Source organism: Eulemur rufifrons, chromosome 6 (assembly GCF_041146395.1).
Source record: "Eulemur rufifrons isolate Redbay chromosome 6, OSU_ERuf_1, whole genome shotgun sequence".
Classification (NCBI taxonomy): domain Eukaryota; kingdom Metazoa; phylum Chordata; class Mammalia; order Primates; family Lemuridae; genus Eulemur; species Eulemur rufifrons.
Genome location: NC_090988.1, coordinates 102,479,198 through 102,497,428, shown reverse-complemented (window position 1 = coordinate 102,497,428; position 18,231 = coordinate 102,479,198). Strand labels below are relative to the sequence as shown.

At 64.1% G+C, this 18,231-nt stretch overlaps 1 protein-coding gene across 1 annotated transcript in view; it reads right to left on the bottom strand.

The window, feature by feature from the left end:
* Positions 1-15,616, bottom strand: part of LSP1 (lymphocyte specific protein 1) — a 32,419-nt gene extending 16,803 nt beyond the window's left edge. Inside the window, exon 1 of the mRNA XM_069470383.1 lies at positions 15,551-15,616. Within this exon, the coding sequence (XP_069326484.1) occupies positions 15,551-15,603 (53 nt within the window). The 5' untranslated portion in view covers positions 15,604-15,616. The remainder of the gene's footprint in view (positions 1-15,550) is intronic.
* Between the last annotated feature and the right edge of the window lie 2,615 nt (positions 15,617-18,231).

The following is an 18,231-nucleotide window of genomic DNA, read 5'->3' as shown; positions in this document are numbered from 1 at the left end:
GCCGTGCTCAATGGCCTTCGCATCCTTGAAGGCCCGGCTCTGGGCTCTGCCCACAGACGCTGCCCAGAGGGCACACGTGCTGTTCCGACCTGGCTGCCCACCTGGGCAGGAGCTGCCGCCGGGACCGAGAGGGTACGGCCACATCAGCCTGGCACACGACTGCCTGTCCTGCTCTGGCCCCTCGGGGAGCCCCAGGGCCCCCAACACACTGTGATGCTCCTGCCTCCGGCCCTTAGCAGCCGGCCCCTTGCCTGAAGCCTCCTCACCGCTTCTGCCCTTTGGAGTGGCGGGTGCCCTGCCTGGCACTGGCCCCTCCTCGGAAGCTCTCAGGGACACCCAGTCCCCCCTGGAGAGGACGCTCCTGGGGCGTGGGGGAGGCATGGGGAACAGAGGGGGGGCCTCGCCCCAGGCTGGCCCTGCCCTTATCCCCAGCGCGAGGCCTCTGGGCCAGGTGTCCTCTGATGCCCCCCCCAGGCACCGGGCGAGTCGCTGGGCCTCCCTCGGTCTCGGGGTGCCTATCTGCACCAGTGGGGACGCAGGGCCAGCCTTGTGGGCGTGGGAGACTCCCAGGCACTCCGGATGTCACCACAGCTGAGGCCAAGGGGACCTGCCCTGGTCCTCTGTACTGTGGCCCTGGCCAGGGCCCGGGGGCTCAGCTGGGACGGCCACACTGAAAGGGCCACAGTGAACACCTGCTCGGCCGGCCCCTGGGCCGCACGCTGTTCCCATCACCCCACACGGATGGGCTTGGGCAGCGCCCCGCCAATGGCACAGCCAGGGTCCCTCCCCCAGCCCTGTGCACTGGCTGCAGGGGACCAGGCAGCACAGACGCCAGAAAGCCTTTGCCCCCTGAGAGAGTTGAGGGCAGGGTCCCGACCAGGCCCCAGCTCAGGTACAGAATCCCACCCTCCCTCCGGGGAGCGAGTTGCCCCCCAACCCGTCCTGCCTCTAGCTCCCCTCCCCCCGCCCCTACCCTTCCCTCCTCCTACCTTCCCTCCCTCTCCCTTCTCTGGACAGCACCAGGCAGCCCCAGGCCTGCCACATGGGTCCCATGGGAGGGACCCCTCCTGCCACACCTGGGACGTGGCACAGGGCAGCGCCAAGCCCAGGGCATCCTGCATCTCTGTGCCCGCCTCCTCTCTGCCCCCTCCCCCTGTCACCGTCCACACGCCCTCCCCCGCTCTCTCACCACCCCTGTCCTTCCTCCCATGGGGCAGACCTACCGCCTACGGGCACAGGCGCCCCTCCAATGTCCCCCACCGGGTCCCGGCCCCAGTCTCACTTCTGCACCAGGCACCTCACGCCTCAGGACCACCCCTGCCCACCATGGGCAGCAGCCACCCTCACAGCGACGCTCACCCTCGGGGCCTGCACACCTGGCCCCGCCCAGCAGTGGGCTGGGGTCCGATCCCGCTCTGAGCCCAGGTGGGGCTGGGGCACCCCACCCTCCCCCCGACTGCCCCCGCCCCGCCCAGGGCCACCCAGGGCTCCTCGCCATGAACTCGCCCCTGCAGTGGCTCACCGGAGACCTCTGCGGTCAGCCCCAGCCACCCACCTCTGCTGAGCTGCTCTGGGCCTGGCGCAGCGTCCCCAGGGACTGTGCGTCCTCCGGCGGTCCCGAGGGACACAGGAGCCTCTGGGTGCCACCAAGGCTCAGGCAGGGGCACTGGGCGGGCAAGTCCCCAGGTGCCCGGGGCACCCTGGCTGCTGCTCACTGGCCGCTCTGCCCAGCTCTTGTGCGCCGGCTGGGACTGGAGCCTGAACCTCCGTCCTCTGGGCTCCAGCCCTGACACCCTGCCCAGGGGGCTGGGCCACTTGGTCCCTGTACCCCGGCGGCTGGCTCAGCCGGGCTTCCGGGGCAGGACGGGTTCTGGCCGACAGACCACCCGGGCCTGTGGCGGTGCCGCCCACCAGACTCCCGGCCCTGCCAGGGCGGGGGCCGCCCCACCCTCAGGAGCCGGGCCTTGGATGGGCCCGAGGCAGCCACACCCCTTTGGACACTGGTTTCGAGGCCTGGCTACCCCGGCCTCCCTCGGGGCCAGCCCAGCAGGCCACCTGCCCCATCCCTTGTCCCGCTGGCCACACTGGGGTCCCCAGAGGCCTCTTGGGCCAGACGGCTCAGGGTGGTGCCCGCCTGAGGGCCTCACAGCCCCAGGAGAGCCGAGCTCGGGGTGGCCGTGTGGGCCATGGGCAGCTGTGTGCCTGAGAGTGATGGGACGGGGGCTCTACCCCCCATGGAGCCTCGGCTCGGGCCAGCCAGGGAGGGCCTGAGTGCCTGATAAGGACATCCACCACGGTGACCCTCCGCCCGGCCTCTTTACTCCGCGCCAGGCTGCAAGGCACTCCTGGGCAGCCTGTGCCTCACGAAGCCAGGTGCCCCAGGGCCGTGGCACCAGGCAGGCGGCTGAGAGTCTGGATGACCTCTGGCAGGGAGCTGGCACTTCCTCCTGAGGTCACTGATCGTCCCTGTCACTGATCTGGCCTGAGGAGACTCTCGCGTCACTTGGGGGCAGGCAGGAGGGTACGGGCGATTCCCAGACACCAGAAAGGCCAGAGCCTGGCACAGAAGCATTGGCAGGTGTCACCCCGAGTCTGACCCTGCCAACCTGAAGCCTGGTGCTGTGCAGGCTGGGACAGTCAGGCCTGGAGGGAAGGTGTCCGGGTGGCCACTTGCCGGGCCCCAGCACTGACCCCCAGGTTTGGCCGAGAGAGCATTTCTAACCCCCTGTGGCATCGTTTTTGATGAGCTTGAACTGGGTTCCAGTTGCACCTGGCTGCCGTGGGCGCCCAGCAGGGCCCTGCAAAGCTCGTCACACAGAAGACGTGGCGGTCCCTTCCCAGCCCTGTGCCCAGGCCTGGCGGGAGAGCCCAGTGGGTCCCCGGAGAAAGACTGCTGTGAAGCAGGTAGAAGAGGGAGATGGGCTCACCATGCCCTGCTGGGTGCCCTTGGGCAAGTCAATTAACCTCTCTGAGCCTGATTTCCTCATCTATCCAACAGCGACATGTAGGGGAGCTATCTGCTGGTGAGGACTGGGGGTTGGGGGCAGTTAAAACTGTTGGTTTCTGTAGAGATGCCAGCTGTGGTAACAGCAGCAGGGGTGTCACTGTGCCAGGTGGTAGCGTGTGTGTGCCTGTGTGTGTGCACGCGTGGGGGAGCCTGGGTGTGTGGGGCCTCTGGCCTGTTGCTAGGGTCGGGTCATCGAGGTATGCAGGCTCGTGCGTAGCCGCGAGCCTCACCGGACCTGCTCGTGGTAGCTGCGCAAACTCTTCTGTTGCTCTTCGCAAGGGCCTGCCCTGCCCCACAGGGGCAGATCCCATGGGTTCAAAGGGACCCTGCCTTTGCCCTGGCCCCACTGGCCAGTCACCCCCTGGCCCTGGCCTCGGGCCCCTCCCACCTGCCTCCTGCCCAGGTCCTGGGGGCTTGCATCGGCCCAGCCCCCTCCCCAGCTGTGCGTCCGTGCCCTCTGGGTGCCCCTCGCTCACCCAGCCTGGCCCTGGGCCACAGCTGGACGGATGCTGTGGCCAGGCGCCCTGTGACAAGGGTATGCACAGGCATAGCCAGGCCCGGGCTCTTTGTCACTCCCTGGGGTGCTGTGCTCCCTCCTCCTGGGCCTCAGTTTCCCCATTTAAGTGGTGCTACAGAGCCTGGGCTGTGGCCTCCAGGGTCTCCATCCCCAGGCGCAGGCCCCTGGGAGGACACATCCCAGCCAGGCCAGGAAGGGACGTCTGGCCTGAGAACATGGCCCCGGCAGGGGAGGCCCCGGCTGGCAGCACCAGGGCAGGTGTGAAGCCCAGGAGGAGGTGCCTCCCTGCAGCCTAGGGGCAGGGTGAGGGCCAGGAGGGAGCCACCACTGTGCGTGTGCAGGGACCCTCATAAGGAGCAGACGGGGCCTGGGGCTGTCCTGAGCTCTGCAGACACTGCTGAGCCTACCCTACATGTCCCGTCTCTCCTCCCTCCCAGAGCCTCAGCACTGGGCACCGGCGGGGGGTGGGGTGGCGTGGGGAGCACTGAGCGATGCCAGCCCTGCCTCTCAGGAGCTCAAGTTCTGGCCAGAGTGACCATTCCATGGGAGGGTGGCAGGGAGGGCAGGCCTCCCACCTTGGGAGAAGCCAAGGCAGGCTTCGTGGAGGAAGTGACATTTCAGCTGGGCCCTGAAAGCCTGGAAGAGTTGAGGAGGAGGAAGGCCACTGCAGGTGGCTCAGAGGGAGGCAGTGAGTGGCTGGTGGCACAGGGTGGTGGCTCTGGCCCACTGTGGCCAAGCCATGAGGAGGGCCCTATGCACTCTGCCCTCGCCAGGACCCACAGGCACCATACCTCTACTTTACGGAGGAGGAAACTGAGGCTGAGAGAGGCTGCCATGCTGGCCCAAGCCCCGGCAGATGGCCCAAGCTCTCTCCCTGGCCCCACGTGCCTCCCACGCAGGGTCGGTGTGCCAGGGCCAGGCCCAGCGAATGTCTGATTTCATCACCTGGAGGGCACGGAGTGGCTGGATGGTCCCAAGGGCCAGCAGGACCCCAGGGGAGGCCTGAGGAGCCAGGATGAAGACGCTTCTCATCCCTGCCTGGCCTGGAGCCCGGGAGAAGGCGGTGCAGGTGGGAGGGGAGGAGGAGGATGCGCTGGCGGCTGCCAGGGCTGAGGGGAGGGGCGCGGCCTCGAGCTGGCCTCCCCAGGCTCCACGTGCGCGCGCAGCCAGCGGGCACAGCCTCGCCCTGCCCGGCGCTTGGGCGGCAGAGCCCTCGGCCGGGGGAAGGCGCAGGGAGCCCAACGCCCCAGCTAGCCCCGCACTGGGCCCAGCAGGTGCCCAGCGCACGCGGCTGGCGCCGGCACGGGCACCCTGTCCCGCCCTCCGTGCCCCAGCCTGGGCCGGGAGGGACCTACCTCAAGAGGGTCTCCGGGCCCTGTTTGCTAGAATTCCTCCTCGGGAGCACGGAGCCGCGCAGGCTGCAGGGTCCACCTGCGCTGTGACCTGGCCTGACCCTGGCCCAGGGATGCCGCAGCAGCTTCTCCAAAGGCTCCTGCGCTGCTGCCCCTGTCCCCTGGGCCCCTCTGTCCCCAGGCCCTGGGCTCTCCTGCCCGCACCCTCCACCTCTGTGCCTGGCAGTCCGGCCTCAGGCTGGCTCTGGCACCCCCTGCCCTGTCCCCTCTCTGCCTGGTCCTCTGTCCCTGTGACCCGCTGGCCCGGTGGGGGTCTCGGGCTGGCTCCTTGCAGGCAGCCCTGGCCCGTGCCCCGCCTGCGGGTCTGGCTGACTCGTGGGCCCCGCTGCCCTCTCCTCCCCAGGACTTCGGCAGCTGCTTCCCTTTTGTCCCCCCAGCCCCTTCCCCGCCCCTCGCTCCTCCACCTCCACCTCCTCCTCCTTCTGAGACTAGTAAAAATGTCAGAGAGAAACCCTCCCAGCCCAGCAGCCCGGGGGCTCAGCCGCCCCTCTGCCGCCTGCTGATGGGCAGAGGTGCTGCCTCCCCCCCTCCCTCCCCGCCCCTGTCCTCCTCTTCCCCTTCCTCCCCTGCCTGCCCCCTTGGCCACCTGGACAGCTGCCCCCTGGCCCTGCACCCCCGGCCCGGGGACCTGGCCTGCCCACTGCTGCCGCCCACCCCTGGGCCTCGTGCCCTCTCCCCTGGCGCCAGCCCCTCCCTCCCCCCAGCCCCCTCTTTCCCCCTCATCCTCCTCTTGGTCCAGCGTTTCCTCCCGTGTGCCCCGCCCCAGGCCTGGGCCCCGCAAGCTCCTCTGCTCTGTCCCCTCCTTCCGCACTCAGCCCCTCTCCTCTGTGTTCCCTCTGGTGTCTCTGACCCTATCTCTGCCTCCCTCCCTCCTTCCCTCCCCCACTGCCTTCCTCTCCCCTCCCTCCTCCCCACCCTCCTCCCCTCCCTCCTCTCCCCTTCTTCCTGGTTCTCCATTTCCCCTGTTTATTCCCAGCCCTGTGCTCTTGTTATCACCTGGGGGAGGCCGGGGCACCCCCGGAACCCTCGCTGGTCCCCAGGAGGGGAGGCTGCTGCCTTCCCAGCACCCCCACCCGCTGCGGCGATACCCGGGGAGGCAGGGTGTCCACTAACACGGCATCTCCACGGGAAACCGTGGTCCCGAGGGTGGCCGGCGGGCACAAGGTGGGCCCGGTGCCCTCGCCAGCTGGGCCCTGCCCATCCCTGGCCCAGGCCCAGGGAGCCGCAGCCCAGCCCGCCGTTTCTCTGGTTGGGCTCAGGCGCTGTGACTCACTGGAGCAGGCGGCTAGTGGCCGGCGAGGGAGGGCGGCACTCGCCCTGGTGGGAGTCGCCGTGGCCAGCTCTGTGGCGCAGGCTCACCCCACCAGCTTGCCCAGCTCGCCAACATCGCAGCCACCCGGAGGGGCAGGCGCCTCTGCACCCATGTCCCAGATGGGGAAACCAAGGCCCAGCCAACAGCACTGGTGTCCAGGGTCACAGAGCCAGGGCCTGGCACAGCCGGAACCAGAGCCACAGAGCCGGGTTTGCCAACGGCCAGCCACCCGGTACCGCCCTGGGCCATCCTCTCTGCGTGTGCAGCCCGCCTGCCCCGCCGGCCTGTCCCCTCTTGCCTCCCCAGCTAGTGGGAACCCAGGCTGGCAGGCAGCCAGGCGGAGACACCCAGGGTGCTGAGTGGTCTGAGGCGAACCCCGCGTGAGGGCAGTGGGTGCCAGGGTGGCAGCAGCAGCCAGAAAACCCCGCGTAGGGCCACAGCTCAGGTGAGCAGGGCCTCAGGCGATGGGCTGGGGGGGACTGCGGGGTCAGGAAGGCAGGCACACCCCCCCAGGCACATACCAGGCTGGGTCCCAGGGCCGGTCCTGGAGGGGAGCCCGCACCATCTCCCCTCCCCAGCACAACCCAGGATGTGCCGCCAGAGGATGTCGCGTGTACAACAGAGACCACTGTGCCCACTGCCTATCCCCAGCATCCACACAGCGGCAGAGACCCCGGGGTTCTGGCAGAATGAGGAGGAGGAGGGAGGAGGGAGGAAGGAGGAGGCTGGACCTCAGGTTGGGCAAACGCTTAGCAGGTCTCCTGGGGGTGAGGGCACCCAGGAGAGCAGGCTGGCGCTTTGCTGGCATCTCAACCTGCCTGCTCCTCCTTGCTTCCCATCCTCGGCTCTGGAGTCCCAGCCACAGACAGCCGGGTGTGAAATGTGGCCAAGGCATATTTTGGTTCAAAAGAAAGAAGAATGTTCCCACAGGGGAAAGGGCTGCCTTGGAATGGCGGAAGTTCCCCATCACCAGAGAAGGGTCATCTGTCAGAAATGTTGGTGGGTGGGAGGTGGCAGGAACAGATCTTTAAATGCAGTGGCCAAGAATCCTAGTTTTACAACTAGGGCATGTCCTAATACGGACAAAACTACAGAGTATTTGATGTCAGCTCTACTGTTATTTGTCCACATATCTTCCATCCATTCATCCATCCATCTTCCTATCCACCCATCCATCCATTCATCCATCCATCTACTCACCTATCCATCTGTCCATCCATCCATCCATCTATCCATCCCTCCATCTATCCACCCACCCATCCGTCCACCCACCCATCAACCCACCCATCCATCCACCCACCCATCCTTTATAAACAAATGCCTGTCATCTATCAATCCATCACTTTTTCCATATATCTATCCATTCACTTATCTGTATAAATATAATATTTCCTTCTATTTAATTCATTCAAGCCCCTATCAATACATATATACCCTTGTCCACCCATCTCTCTCCACATTTCTCCATTGAGCAACTATCGATCCATCCATCCATCCTTCCATATAAATGACTTAATACATGGAAAACACTGAGAAGAAGCATTCAGCAAACGATTAATCCATTTAGAACATAATAATCCCTCATTACATGCTAATTACTATTACCGGGATGTCCACCCACCAATTTGTATGTCCATTTGCCCAGCTAGCCAACCAGTGAGCGACCCGTCCTTTCTTTAATACATCTTTCTATCTCCAAGCGTTCGTCTGTTCTCATGTTCAGTTACCTGTCCGAGTATCCTATTTATCCACACGACTCGCACATTCACTCATGCATCTGTCTGTCCACACCCACGCCATGCATCTTCCCACCTAGCAGCCACACATGCAATTGTGCACACACTTACAGTGTAGCTGCCTCCACACACATGCTCGCCCGGCAGCTTGTGTATTAGGTCATCCAGATGAGTTCAGGCTTACGACAGCCGCTGGGACATAGACAGACCTCAGTCAATGCTACTTATGTTCTGTCCATCTGTTCATTCCTCCAACCATCCATGCATTGATCTCTCCATTTATCTATTTGTATATTTGTCCATCTATCTGTATATTTATTCAATAGATTTGTATCAAATTCAGGCACTTTTGAGGTGGGCATTCAGCATTAACAAAGCCTCTTCTCTCATGAGGATGACATTTTAGTGAGAATATATGTATATCCCCACAGTATACATGCTGTAATATATCAGATAATGGCAAATGCTGCAGAAAACATAAGTCAGGGTAAGGAGATGTGGAATTTTGGAGGAGATTCATATTTTATATGTGACAGTCAAGGAAAGACTCACGGGAAGAAGTCAGTCTTTTCTTGTGTGAAAAGAGACTTGAGAGCTGTAATCCAGTGGGGAGAAGTATTGCAGGAACAGAGCACAAAATTCCTACTTAGGGGTGTCTGTTCACCCGTCTGCCTTTTCAACAGTTCATCCATCACTGAGTCATCTGCTTACTGACTCATTATCCATTTACCTTTATACTCATCTCTTGTTAAATTCACCTCTGTCCATTTCTTCATCTATCCATCATCCACATCCACCCATGTCTATGTCTCCTGATATCCTTCTGTGAATCTGTCCAGTCAGTATCTGTCCACATTCCACCCATCTACTCATCCACCCATCCATACCTTCATCCCATATGTCCATCCACCAGCCCAACCATCCATCCTTCCATCCATCCATAAATCCACCCACCTTTTGGTACACTTACTCATTCATCAATTAAGCTGATCATTAGCTGATATACACAGATACAGCACAGTATCTGAATGATATGAATTCAGTATATGAATATATATATATTCACGTATTCAACTGATTGAAGTCAGCACTCATTCTGGTAGATTGATATTTGTACCATATTCATTGTTAAATATTCTAAATATCACATCTGCATTTATCCATCCAACTATCCATATGTCCATCTAAACATACATACATACATACATAGAGACTTACATTTGTTCTTCTGTCCATGCATCTAGTCTTTATGCATCCATTCATCCATCAATTACCAAATTATTCATTCACTTGTCTTTCTATTTATACATTAGTCCATCCACCCACCCACCCATCCATCTACCCATGTGTCCATCCATCCATCTACCCATCTGTCCATCCATCCATCTACCCATCTATCCATCTACCCACACATCCATCTACCCATCTATCCATCCACCTATCTACCCATCTATCCACCCACCCATCTACCCATCTATCCATCCACCCATTTACCCATCTATCCACCCACCCATCTATCCACCCACCCATCTACCCATCTATCCATCCACCCATCTATCCATCTATCCACCTACCCATCTACCCATCTATGCATCCACCCATCTATCCATCTATCCACCCACCCATCTACCCATCTATCCGCCCACCCATCTGCCCATCTATCCACCCACCCATCTATCGCTCCCTCCCTCCATATGGCCTTTGTTTAGATATCCATAAGTTGCCCATGTATCAGTTCACATATTCTTTCTTCATGTCCTTCTATCACGTGTCCGTCCATACATCAGTCCATCCTTCCATCCACTCACTCATCCATCCATTCATCCATCCAGTTGTTACTACATCCTGCTTTTCTTCAGCCATCTTTCCATTTATTCATACTTTTCTTCATAATTGATTCTTCTTTTATTTTCTGTTTTCCTTTCTTCTGTGACTAAGCATGGTTCATAAGCTCGCAGCCCAAGGATATAGCAGACAGTCATGGTCTGGGAGGCTGAGTGCCACAATGGAACCTAAGCAGGGGCTGGAGGGTAGGGATCTGTCCTCTTGTTCACACGTTCCCATCACCCCTGGCACACAGACCCCAAATACATGTTCACAGAGCGGTAGCCCAGTGAAAGGTGCGGTGTGCAATGAGAGAGTCCATGGAGATGGGGGAGGTCGGGCAGTGGCCGCCACAGCTCCTGGCTGATCCCTGCTAGAGAAACGTCTCTGATTTGCAGAGGGAGCAGCCTCCAAATGCCTCGACACTCATCTATTTGATGCGTCCCTCTGTCCAAGCAAGCACCTCTGGCAATGCGAGAGCGGACCAGAGCCATCGGCAGGGGCCAGGGGGGTGGGTGATGGGTGATGGGTGATGGGCAGTGGTGGTGAAGCTTGGATTTTGGTTGGAGCTGGGACTAGGAGAAAGGCTAAAGGCTTCTTAGATTCCTCTGGATGAACTGGCTAGATTCATCTGTCCCAAGCCCATTGCTCTCTTGAGGGGGGTCCCTGGGAGAGGAGGAAGAGGAGGAGGAGGAGGCAACCTTGGCTTACCGCAGAAGCCAAACCGTCAACAGTGTAGGTTACATCCAGGAAAGAGGAGCACTGACACCTTTGGGATGAGGGGCTACGCCCTGCCCTGGTAGCAGGAAAGAGCCCTATTTGGACGGAGCAAGGTAGTGACCCTCTCTGCACAGCCCATGTGGCAGCTCGGGAAGGGGGGGACTCTGGGAGGGGCACTGGGGGTAGCACCCATGCCACCTCTCCCCCAGGCGGACAGGGTCCCCCAGACACTGACACTCCCGGGTGGGTAGGTGCTCCCTGCAACCGGGAGCCTGGGCCCCGAAGGGCTGTGGTGTCGTGCTGTGCGTGCGGGGCATTGACCCTCGCAGGCCCCCCCAGAGCTGCCCTGCTCCAGGCTCCAGGCTCCAGGCTCAGGCACAGGTTCCAAGTGCCTTCCCACTCCTGCTCTGGGAGGTGGGTGGCTCCAAGGGGGGCAAAGGCAGTTCCCGGGTTCCCAGACAGCCCCTCCCTGCCACCAGCGGGATCAGACAATCCCCTCCCCCACCAGCTGACACATTTCCAACTTGGAGGCAGTTAGCAGACAGGACTGGGCCTGGGCCCAAGACAGGGCCAGGGGTTTTCCTCCTCCACCCACCCTCAGCGCCTGCCGCCCCCTCTTATCTGCCTGTGTCTGGCACCAGCAGGGCCGTCCTGGGCTGGGCAGGGTCGGGAGGACTGTTGTCTCAATTCCCTATTCTCCTGTAAACCCCACAGCCCACGCAGACCCTCATCCCCTTTCTCCAGGCTCATGGTACTGGGGTGGGGGCTGGGCTGGCTGGAGAGGGCCTGGCGGAGTGGCCAGCCTGCAGCCTGCCTTCCATCTTGGTCTCAGGCATTGCTGCCAAGAGGGGGCCTGACTCCGTCGGCCTCAGGGGCACTGGGACCCCCCCTTGCTGGCTGCCTGGTGGTCCTGGGCTGCCCCCCTCCTGGAAGGTCTTCAGAAGCCCCTGAAAAGAGGCTGGGGCTGGGATTTGGGTGGGGCTGGGCTAGGAGGGAAGCCCAGGGCCCTGCTGGTCCCGGCAGCACCGGTGCCATTTCTGCTCTGCGGGGAGGCCCTGGGGTGCTGGCTGAGCCATGCCCTGAGACCCCCACCCTGGTGCCAGCAGCACCTGAGTGCAGGGCGGCGTGTATGAGTGTGGGCTTACCCAGCACCCACTGGGGGTGCCCAGCCAGCGCACCGCTCATGCCAACCGAGGCCTCCTGCCCAGGATGTCCCAGGCAGGGCTGCAGTGTCCGGGTGAGCTGTGCCTGGGGGCTGCTGCGCACACCCCCCAGCAGCGGGATCTCGGGGGCTGAGAGAGCAAAGCAGAGCGACGGCCCCGCCCTCCCCAGCCGCAGCACTCGGGGGGAGGCCACAGGCCCCACCACTCCAGGCTCTTTCTGCTTTGGAGACCCAGCCGTCCCTCTGGCACACTCTCGGGGAAACCGAGGCAGAGGCAGGTTGGCCGGTGGAGTAGCGCAGGGGAGGGCAGCCTCTGTGCTGACCTAAGGTGCCACCTAGCCAGGGCCCGCCCCATTCTGGACCGTCTGTTCCCAAGGCCCCCAGGACTGCCCTGTGTGGCCCCAGGACTGCCCGATGAGGAGACTTGTGGGACCAGGATGGGGCAGGGACGGCGGGAAGGATTTCTGGTTCCAGAATCAGCAGGTACGGGGCCCCAGTGTGTATGAGGTGCCCGTTCCCCTCCCCCACCCAAGGAGGGGACATGGAGGGGTCCAGATGGGAGGGAGAGACAGACCCCCACCGACCCTGGCACAGGAGGAAGACATCCATCATCCGGGCCGGGCTCACCCTCACCTCCCCATGCCCTGGAAAATTTCCGGGCACCGAAGACCCCTGACCTGGGGGAGGAGGAGGGAGGCCCACCCCAGGGATCCCAGGCCTGAGCTGGCTCCAGCTGCTGCCTTCAGGTCTGGAGCCCAGGCAGGCCTGGGGAGGGGGCCGCAGGGCTTGCCCCCAACTCTGCCTCCCTCAGCAGCCCCCTGCCGGGGCTGGGGCTGGGCCTGGGGGGCTCCCCCGGACTCTCCCAGCTCCAACCTCCCTCCTGAGTGGTCCGGGCTCGGAGCACTGCACCTCCTCCTGGGAGTGCTGCCTGCTCGGAGGACAGGTGGGTGGGAGGGCTGCCCGGGGGCCTGGTGCGGGGGGCTTCCATCCTGTGGGCTCCCAGCCCCAGAGGAAGGCTTCCCAGGGGCTGCCCGGTCTCTCCATGAACTCAGCCCCACCCTCCTGCAGCACCTGGAGCTCACAGGGTCTCCAGGGACAGGTGGCCCAGAAGGGGCCCTGCCAGGCACCCCCTAGGCCATCCCTGCCCTTCCAGACTCAGCCCAGCACATGGTGCCATGGGAGGTGGGGGGACCAGGGGCTCAGCTCGAGGGGGAGATGGCAGAGCACGTGCAGAAGACCCACGTCTGCCTTGGTTCTGGCACCTTCTAGAATGGGGCAGGGGTGGGAATGCCAGGCATGGAAGGAAGGGAGTTCCGGGAGGCAGAAGGGCTGGCCCCCCCGCCCCTCAGGGTGCCGACTCCGCCTACATGTGAATGGTTCCTGGTGCGGGAGGAACAGGCTGCAGGTGCAGGTTCCAGGTTGTCCAGGTAGACGGGGACAGCCTGAGCCGGCAGCCAGCTTGTCTGGGGGGCCAGAGCTCCCACTTTCTGGGTGTGGGCATGGGGCGGGGGCCAGGGCAGCGGGGGCTGGCCCCAGGGAGGGGCCTGGGCAGAGTTGGGGCACCAGGTTGGACTTGCTGGCTGGCAGGCCCATGGGGGCGTCCCGAGTCAACCCCACCGTGAAATGGGTTACAGCCCTGTCCTCGCCCCGCAGTGTGGGGTGAGCCCTGCTCCCGGGGTTCCCTTAGCAACTCCAGAGAGTCCCTGCAAAGCCACAGGCAGCCCTGGGGAAATGCCGTGCCGCGGCTCCCAAGGTCCAGGACACACTAGTGACCCATAGGCTGGGCAGCCAGGACAGGGAGCCAGCGCCCCAGGGAAGGAGCCGCGGCCCACTTGTTGGGCCCAGGAGGGCAGCAGAGACCTGCCCAGTGGGAGGGGCCGGTCTTATGGGGGGCGTGGAGGGCAGCCCACCCTCAGCCTGGAGTGAGAGGCTGTCCTGAGCCCCTCACAGGCTCTTGTCCTGGCCCTTGTGGGCAGGGCGGGGGTCTCATCTGCCCCCTGCAGCCTCGGTTGACGTTGCACAGCCTTCCTGGGGATCCCCGGGCAGGGGCTTCCCAGGCACACGTCCCCTGCCTGGCGCTGGGGACTTCTCTCCCCGCAGGTGGGAAGCCCCGGTTCCCCGAGTCACCCTGTGAAATGAGAGCCTGCCCGCCCTCCGGGTCTCGGTTTCACTCTGAAAGGTCGGCCGAGCTCTTCCTCCGCACGCCGTGGGGGTGGGGGTGTCCGAGGGCCGAGGAGCAGCCACCAGCTCTCTGGCCGGAGCCCCCCCCAGGCCCGGCGCAGGAGCAGCTGCAGACCCCGGATCTGCACAAAGACGCCGCAGGGTCAGCAGGGTCAGCCGCGTCTGCCACAGGCAGCCTTGGCTGTGCCCCTCCTGCCGCCCGTGTGGACAGCTGGGCGGGGCGGCTAAGGATGGGGCCGAGGAGGAAGGCGGGTGCCTGCCAGGCTGCCCACGCCGTGGCCTTTTATGGGCATGAGGTGGCCGGGAGGCGCACGGAGTCCGGGGCTGGAGGCGGCACCGCGGGAGGGGCGGATTCTGAGCCGGGCGCAGCTGTTGCCCGATCACCTGCTGGTCCACCGCACGGCCCGTCTCCCCGTGAAGGACGGGGTCCTCACAGGGCACACACCCGGGGCGGGGCATCCTCCGACCCCTCCCGGGGGACAGGCCCAGGGAGCCTCTCCGAGGGGCAATGTGGCCCCACGGCCCAGCCAGGCACATGCACGCTGACCCGGCCCTGCTGCAGTGGCCCCTGCTTAGCCTGTGCTCCACCCACTCCACGCGGGTCCCCACACAGCACCCCCGGCACGAGCACCCAAAGGGGACTTGGCCCCAGGAAGGCCGAGGTGCAGCCGGCCTTCCCCTCCACCCCACACGCGGGTCCCGACGCTTCTGCCATCTGTGCTAGCCCCGAGGACTTCATCGTGGGCTCCGTGAGACATGGTGGCTGCCAGCACCAGAGCCACGGCCAGAACCCCCTTTGCAAGACAGCCCAGTGGCTGCTCAGGCAGGGCCCGCACCGAGCCTGAGCCCTAGCGCAGAGCCTGGAGGTCACCTTCCCCCAGGTGGCCGGCCGAGCCTTTGCTCTGAGCCTCTCTGCTCGCCCGGCCAGCGTGGCTCTGGGCGCCTTCCCTCCCCACACCCGGCAGCAGCCCCCTGTCCTGTCCTGGGTCTCTGTCCCCACCCCAGGCTCCTCCACCCCAGTGGCCAGCATGTCCCCCTTGCCCCGCAGAGCCCTACCTGGCCCCAAGCTCTGACCACGCCCATCTCTCCTGGGGCAGCTCGGCCCTCGTGGCATGGCTCAGCCTGGGAGCCTGCCCGGGAGGGCTCTCCCCGTGGGGGACCCTCTGCCAAGACCCTAGCCCAGGCGTGGGTGCCCGTGGCTCCATGGTGCACAGCTGCCTCCTGAGAAGGCCTCCAGACAGGCTCTGGCCGGGGCGGTCTGTGGCCCCTTTGCAGACAGCCCCACACGGCCTCTGCCCCCGCCCTCCTCATGCCCCCTCAACTGGCAGCGCAGGGCCTGGTGCCCAGCACGGCATCTGCTGGGATCCTGGTGGTCTCCATCACTGCAGGCTGTGGGGTCTAAGGCCCAGCAGCCCCTGGGAGACAGGCTTGCAGGATGGCCAGGGACCACGGCCCTCCCAGCCCACCTCACCGCTTCCCTTGGCCCGTAGTGTGTGGCCCCCACTCTCCCCCGCAGCCGCCCGGCCGTGTCCTGGGCTTAGGACCCCACCATGGGGATTGGGGCCCAGGAAGACCCCCAGCCACCTGTCCCACTGGGTAGCCAGTCTCCGTAGTAGGAATTGCCCTCGCGCGCACTCCGGAAGAGGCGCAGCGAACCAGGTGTTGCCGCGGACCCTTACCCTAGCAACTCCTCCTGCTCCTCAGAGCCGGGGTCGTTCGGAGCCTCCGCCATCGGCCTGCGTGCGTCTGGGCCTCACAGGGTGCTGGGCCGGTTCCGGTGTGGCTGTGCGGCTGTCGGCTGTCGGTGCTTCCTGGGGTGGCCTGCCGGGCCCCCACCTCCCTTCGGGTTTCACTTCCCCTTCCGGCTACAGGTTGAGGTTTGGAACCTACGGGACTCGGGCTGGGTGTTGTTTTTGAATCTGTTGCTGCAAGAGGAGAGGAAAGAACCGAAACACCAAACCACCCATCAGGAAGCGTTAAGCAAGTCGCAGGGCCTGGGGTGAGAGGGCAGGGGCCAGGGCAGAGGAGGGGTCAGGCAGCTCCACTCGGCTCTGGGGGACCCCACGCTCCTCCTGGGCCCGTGCCGGCAGCCCTGGTGGCCAGGCTCCCTTGTGCTCGGGGGGGCTCTCCCTGCAGCATCCGCGTGGAGTGTTCGGGCCTCTTCGGAGGGACTCCCCCGAGGCCCATCTTCTGCACGCACCCCCAGAACCTGGCGGGACCTCCACTCAGAGCCTCGGGGCCACGGCCTTGGGCACCCCATGAAATGCTCCCACGTCCTACACGTCTGGTGTCTTCCCCGCGCTGTCCGGCGCCCTTTTCCCATTCCGAGCGGCTGGGCAGCTGCCTTGTCTCTGGGGGGCTCTGCCAGCCGGCATTGGCAGACACAGGGCTGGATTGGGACCCTTTGCTGTCCCCTCGCTATAGGGGTGGCCAGAGAGATGCGCTGGCATCGTAAGGAGAGATGGTGGCTGTGGGCCCGGACCCCAAAGCTGGGGGACCGTGGCTATGGCGTCACAGGGGCAGCCCTGGAGGTGATAGAGGCTGCCGTGGCCGAGTCCCTCTGCCCAGGGGGTGGGAAGCAGCAGGCCCCGGTACCATCTTGCCATGCTCTGGCTGGTGGGCAGACCTGGGGAATCCAACCAGGAAGGACTTGTAGGGGTCCCCAGGCAAAGAGGAGGGGAGAGAGCCCCAGGGGGCAGGGAAGGCTGCAGGTCCCAGAGGTGTCACCCATCAGGACCCGGCTACCTGGGAAGCAGCAAAGCCCCACCCCTGCCCTCACTTGCTGAGAGCGGTGAGCAAAGACGGAGCGAGGAGGGTCCCACCCCAGCAAGTGTTGGGCATCCTGGCCTGGGCCTCCTGCCTCCTCCTGTGTCCCCTCCCCAGGACCCCCCTCGGGGCCTGGTGGGCAGATCAGAGGCACGGGCGAATCTGGCGGCCCTCGGCCTGCATCTGAGACCATCCTGGGGTCTCACCACCGGGCCAGGAGCATCCACACGGGGGAGGGCCAGGCCCTTGCACCCCCCAGCTCCAGAGGCCTCCTCGGCGATTGTCATGCCCAGGCGACCACCCTCGGGTCCTTCCTCCAGCGGGAAGAAGGTCCCTCCCTCCTGGCTGGGAAGCTCGGGGCCACGCCAGGAAGAGGGAGGCAGATGGCGGCCGGGGTCCTACCCTGTCCTGAAAGTCCCGAAAGTCACTGCCCGAAGCCTGGACCAGCTGCCTTGTTTTCAGGGGCCAAAGCAAAATGAAAATGCAAGACTCTCTGGTTCAAAATATAAGAATTTCAGGAGGGAGACACGGGGCATGAAACCAAACTCAGGCCCTCCAGGCCCACGGCGCCGGGTCTGCCCAGGGATAAAATCCAATCCACAGGCCTGGGGTCAAGGTGTGACCTAACCCCAGGGCCCTCGGAGGGTGTGTCCCTGCCCTCTGCCTGTCCCCATCCTCCACAGCCGGGGCAGGGCCTGGGCCCCTGTTGTGGCCGGGTTGTTGTCCCAAAGTTCCCATCTTGAAGCCCTAACCCCCAGGACCTCAGAATGTGACCGTATTTGGCAACGGGGCTGTTTCAGACGGCATTGGTTAGGGGTGAGGTCATGGTGCCGGGGTGGGGGCGGGAGACAGCTGGTGTCCTTACAAAAAGAGGAAATGTGGATACACGCACACAGGAAAGACACACATGATGATGATGGCGGAGGTTGGGGGACCCCAGAGATGGCCAGCGAGGCCCCGGTGCTGGGGGGGCCTGGGACAGGCTCTTCCTTAGGGCCTCGGAAGGAGCCAGCCCTGCCCACAGGTGGCCCCAGAGGTGTGGGGTGAACATCTGCTGTTCACCCGCCCGGGGCGTGGCGCCTGGCTGCGGCCCCACAGGACAGCAGCACGGCACACGGGCCCCAGCTCCTTCCGGGGCCCCAGCGTGGGGAGAGCCCCTCCCGGCCTCCAGGAACACCAGGGGTTACGGAGCAGGCCACACTCGAGGCTCTGAGGGCTCTGGGGGCCCTACGGAGGGGGTGCTGGGGGCCCAGACGCGGCCGCCCCTCCCGCGGCCCCTCCACGTCCTGGCAGACGGCAGAGCAGCGCCCTCCCTCTGGCGCGCGCTGGGCTCTGCCTGAGCCCCGTCCCTGGGCACTGCCTCCTCCCGCCGGGCGTCCGTCCTGCCGTGCAGTGCGCAGACCACTCGCACCTCCACGCACAGACTCCTGGTGCTGCCCCGCCTCACCCCCCGCCTGGGCCGAGCTCCCCTCCAGCCTGGCCCGGCCGGCGTGGGCAGGGCCAGCGTTCCGCGGGGACCGTGGGCGGCCTCTATGCATCTGAGAGCGTGTGGCCCCCGCCGGGTGGCGGGTTGGCTGGGAACAGGCCCTTCCTC